General features: G+C 41.4%; 1 protein-coding gene across 1 annotated transcript in view; it reads right to left on the reverse strand.

Moving 5' to 3' along the window:
- The window catches only part of zmynd11 (zinc finger, MYND-type containing 11), a 28,390-nt gene extending 22,882 nt beyond the window's left edge, over positions 1-5,508 (reverse strand). The window contains exons 1-2 of the mRNA XM_034887388.1: positions 5,283-5,508; positions 663-798 (exon numbers count right to left, since the gene is read on the reverse strand). Coding sequence (XP_034743279.1) covers positions 663-793 — 131 coding nt within the window. The 5' untranslated portion in view covers positions 794-798; positions 5,283-5,508. The remainder of the gene's footprint in view (positions 1-662; positions 799-5,282) is intronic.
- Between the last annotated feature and the right edge of the window lie 58 nt (positions 5,509-5,566).

The raw sequence follows: 5,566 nt of genomic DNA on the forward strand, positions 1-5,566 counted from the left end.
CCCCCCCCCCCCCGTCATCACCGTGCCGATTTAAAAAAAGACTGAAACTCTCTAAAGAGGGAGCTGCTAGGGAATACCTTGCTTAAGGACACGTGAGTAGCCGAAACCCTTAAAAAGGAGGTTAAAGATCCTCCCAAACACAACTCCTTATAAAAAGGACATTGAATTTTCACCTCTTATACTCATAAATGTCCATCACCGTGGATACGTGGGCCTAGACGTACGCCATTTACTCAAACGTTGAAAAAATCTCACAAGTCTATCACCCCTCTCACTCTTTTCTGTATCTCCTGTCACTTTGTTGTACAACAAAAATGTGAAAGTAGTCACCATGACAACAGTTTCCAGTGACTAAATGTCCCTTTTCAGTGCTGTGAACTTAATAAAATCCCATTCAACTCATCCGTATTCGGCTGATTAAATAATGCTTAAGGAACGTGTATTTTAAAATCATGGCCGATGAAATTAGAGCAACCTGCATGGCGTGATCGGTGGAAAACTACGTTTTTTGATTTAGTTGAACTAACCCTGTATGAAAGGTATCCTTTAACAGGTGTAAACTGTAGTCAACAGACAACGTGCAGATGAACCAACCCTTACAGACGTTTACAGACATGCCATGTAAGACCCAGGACATCATATCCGTCTTGTCGAGGACTTACTTGGAGATCCTGTCCATGTTTGCGATTTGTTTCTGGTTGCGGACGACCTCGATGGCCGCCCACACGTACTGGACCACCTTGGGGTCCGCCTGCCTCTTCTTCACCACACGTGACATGACTTCCTTATTCATCTCAACTGTGGGGAAACCAAAGAAAAAGAAAACAAATCAGCAGATTCACATTCAATGCGAGGTGTGGTCTGTATTTGTATTAATTTTGTTTCTAGATGTATGGCTGTGGTCTTGTATAACCTGTGTGTCAGATGCTGCTGCACAACAAATTGCCCCTCGGGTATAATAAAGACTCCTTGAACCTTGAACCAGATGTATTTTTATTTTGTTTTGTGAATTAAAGTAGGTTTAAGTGTAGTTGAGTTGTGGTACCGAATTACAAGCAAAAACAGAACTTAAGAGAGGCTACATGTCTAATAGCAGCAGTACTACAAGTTAAAGAGTACCAGTGGTACTGTTTCTAGTGATGACAGCTGGGGTTTAGGCCTTAATATTAACCTGTGTTTCCTATACATAGGTTCTACTGGGTGCACCGCCCAGGTACATTAAATCTGAATTACGTTGTGTTTTATACAGCGGCCTCCGGCCCTTCCTCCTTGTGATGTCGGCGCTCCGCGTGCATGACAGCGTGCTTGCTGTACTCCAGGCTAGTAGCACGCTGCTGGTGGTCTTGTCTTGGGATTCACTGTGTTTACAAACCGCAGAAATGCCGTGGCCACACGGCTCTGAAAAGCTCCCTGAGCCTCTTTTATCAGAGTCTCCTTGTTACCCCTGTCCCGGGCAGCCTCCCCCACTCCATATCTTTATAATGGAGCTGACCGCAAACAGAGCTAACCGTTGCTAACTGAGCCTTCGGTTGCCGTTCTCCGTGCCTGAATCCATGTTTTTTATGAATTTGGGCCCGGATAAACCTGAGATTTTATTAATTAGGCTGTAAAGGTTTTAAAACTACAAGTCAAGAGTTGTTTGAATGACAGAAATCTTCAGATCCGATCGTAATGAACGCAACAAGGACATGTAGCTCCAGTAAACAACAAAACAGTGTTTAGACTGCCGGAGGATTCCCTTCGACACACAGGACCCCGCTCTCCTCTCTCTTTCAATCTTTGTGCATCCATGTCCCAGAAATGCAAATGTGACTTAGACTTAGACTTCTCTCTATTGGTCCTCTTGAGATGACTCCCGCGGGGAAATTGAAAACTACTAACTATTCCTTAATAGGGCGTTTTCTCCTCGCCACTGTCGCACTAGTTGCTTGCTCTTGGGGGAATTACTGGAACTGTTGGGTCTTTGTAAGTTATAGAGTGTGGTCTAGACCTACTCTATCTGTAAAGTGTCTTGAGATAACTCTTGTTATGATTCGATGCTATAAATAAAGTTGACTTGAATTGTTTACATCCCCAAAACACGGAATAAAACACTTTAAAAACAAAGATCTACAGTGACAGTGTTGAGACTTTTAATAAACCGTAACTGTCTGTATGGATCATAGTATTAAGGTTAAGTTACATACAGTATAGCCTATTTGGGCTCTGGGGAATCAGGTATTTTAACATTTGTTTGAGTAGTTTTTACTGAATCATCAGTCATTATGTGCTGCGTCGTCACATCCTGAGCCACCAACCTCAAGTAAATCCTCAACCTGTGGGAAACACTGGTAACAGTGTCCGTGATAGATACAACTACTAGTTGTAGTAGCAGTAAAGTTTCATTTTTTAATCTTCCTGTTGTGCAAGAGTTAGTTCAGCAACCTCCTCAAAAACAACCGAATCCTTTTTATATACTATGTAACACAAACTGCTCAATAACAACATGATTGAGATGTTTGAGCCGAGGTTTACGTGCAATCATAATAGTTTGAAATTCTTTGTATAAGAGTAATAAAAGTAGTTCCCAAGTACTTGGGAAAGGCGCGTTGGCTTTAATGTACTGACATATTTGTTGTGATCACTCTTCAGACGCTAGGTGTTTGACGTCAAATCAACATAAAGCTACAAAACAGGCATACATTTAGAATAACAATGTCCTATCCAATACTGTATATTTACTTAAAATATACACACATATATTTATATATATATATAAAAAATAGATCTTAGTCTTTAACAGAAAGGTCAACCTCCTTAGAAATCCTTTCCATAATGTTGTCAGAAACTTATTATAACTTATTATAATTAATCTGAGTCTGTCAGAAGCAAAACGAGCACTTTCATGAACGTAAATACAAGCTGGACAATTATCCTTTATTAATTATTAACTTCCACTGTAGCTTGTTTCTGTCAACTGCAGCGATCTTGTTTAATACCGCGTCAATGTCAAAGGAAAATATGTCCTCAATAGTTTTTATTGTATCCAATGCTCAATGAGCTTTTGCAGAAACAAAGAAACAGAAAGCAATAAAGCAAAAGCTGTCGGATGAACGTAGTTCAATAAACATTACAACATTATGAAATATTGGGCATTTTCTATCTTGAAATATTATAATATTATACTATATTATATAAATATTAGGAATCTATTTTTATATAAGGACCATCACATGTCAAAAATATTTTTATCATGCCTCGTTGCCACATTCATCACAGGCTGTTTCCCTCAGTGACACGTAAACAAATACCGCGATGCTGATGAATACTCGGAAAATGTCAGAGAGACTACGACAAGGAGAAGTCTTAGACCTTCAAAGGCTCTGAATAATACCTGCTGCCTCTTCACTGTGGCGTACAGGCCTGGCCTTTCCCGTACATCCTCAAATCCAATTTTACGCGGTCCTCCTCTTAACCATCCGTGAAACTTAAGATGTCACTTTCATAAATCACAGCCAAAAGCTAACCATAATGACGCTTGGGGCATTTTTAGACAAAAAAAGGAGGAGGCTTGGCTTTAGTGCACTTTGTGGCATGAGAGGACGTGGAGGATGTTGAGGGAAGATGTTCCTCTTCACATTTTTAAATCATGAGAGTATGAACTGACTATGGTTTGGGTGAAAAAAGAAGAAATGCAAGAAACATATCTGGTTTTGACAGCAAATGTGCAAATCACCCGACAATACCTGAATATGAAGCAAAAATCAACACAAACAATGTGTTTAGCTGCAGTAAACGGGCAAAATATACCGTCTAGAGACGTAGTGGTTAGGGTTGGGTACCGAAACGCGGCGCCAATACGGCAAAGGTTCCAGCGTAACCAGTAGTAACAAGACCGGATAACAAGTAAAATGTTGGTGCGTTATTTTGGTGCCTTCGGCTCTTTTTTCCCCAAAAGCATCGCTACACGGGACGCTATGTTACCGTTAGCTAGTAGCTGGAGTAAAACACAATGGTTAAAATGCTGACAGCTTACATTAAGCGGTGTAACGTGTGGCTGTAGTTTCCTGTAGAGCAATGTTTCCCAAACTTAGGGTCGGGACCCAAAATGGGTCGCAGACCCGTTTTATTGGGTCGCCAATTGGCAGAGAGTAACATGCATATCAACCTTATGTGAATTGGCGAACATGAGTTGAGAAAGGGGTGAGACACAGAAAGGAGAATAGAGACCTTTTCTGATTTTTGTTCATTTTTACAATGGAATAAATTTACTTCATTTAAATTCAAGGTTTGTTCAGCTTTTGTCCATAGTTTAATGTAGATGTTACATTGATTCATGGTGTATTTTTGTAAATGTGGGTCCCGGGGAGACACCAAATTTCTCTTTTGGGTCTTCAGCCGAAAAAGTTTGGGAACCACTGCTGTAGCGGATGCCAACACCGGGACGTAACAGTCGGCAGTGCCGTTGTCGGAAACACAGACGGTGCAGACGGTGCATTAGTACAGACGGTGCATTAGTATATATCTGTGGACACCAATTTGCAAACTGTCAGCACAGACTTGGACCTGGCTCTTTCTGGGGGGCTCCGTACAGTTTTTAAAGATGCCGTGCTGTCCAAAGATGTTAACCATGAATCTCCGCCATTCACTGTTAGCCAGCTAGCAACCACACTGGCAACAGTATCAGGGGCCCAAACGGGCTGTCAGTACTTCAGTATGGTTGTGTCACAATCATACTATATACACGTAAAACGTGCCACTACAGTCCTTCCCCGGCTGCAATGACGTGACAGAGCAGAGACCTCTGGAAATGCTGACCAATCAGAGCAGACTGGGCTTAAAGTGACAGGTGTTAAAACAAGCAGAGTTCAAGCAGAGGGCGAGGACAGGTATATCCAGATGTATGAGAAAATGTAGCTTTTGAACTTGAAAATACGTAAATATGTTTTTGTAGGAAGCCTAAATACATATATGACCCTGAAAATTAGCATAATATGAGACCTTTAAACATCAACCGTAGATTTGGCAACAAAGAGGTTAGCCGTAAAAGGCCACAGGCATTGCCATTCAAGAAGCTGAGTTTAGCTAGCAGCAGGCTAAGCTAACGTCCAAACCAACGCGTGTCGAGACAGAATTACTGATTTGACATGCACTAAATACCTCAAACCAGACAGTTTGCAATTTATTATCTATTTAATGCAAGTACATAACCCACAAAAGCACGTAAAATGAATGGTTGATGGGAAGACAGGCTGTCGTGGTTAGTTAATTTATATTAGCGATGCTAGTGAACTGTAGCTTACCTTAGCTTGTTGATTGGTAAAACCCAAGCTAGCTAACTTGTCAGCAAACCCAGACAAGACTCACAAACAAAGCGACAACTAGTAGTATTTCGGGTCTACCTGAAGCTCCATTCGCCGTCACAAAAAAAGCCAAACGCAGCCAGACGCCTAGTCGTTTGTTTTGGAGGGCGCCATGTTCACAATCCTCCATCACGGGATAGAAAAGGCAGCCACGGCTAAGCTAACGGCTAACGGTGCTAGCCGCCGTGTTGTCACTGAGCCATTTTCATCATAATAAAAAAAAA

Source organism: Etheostoma cragini, chromosome 12 (assembly GCF_013103735.1).
Source record: "Etheostoma cragini isolate CJK2018 chromosome 12, CSU_Ecrag_1.0, whole genome shotgun sequence".
In the NCBI taxonomy this organism is placed as follows: domain Eukaryota; kingdom Metazoa; phylum Chordata; class Actinopteri; order Perciformes; family Percidae; genus Etheostoma; species Etheostoma cragini.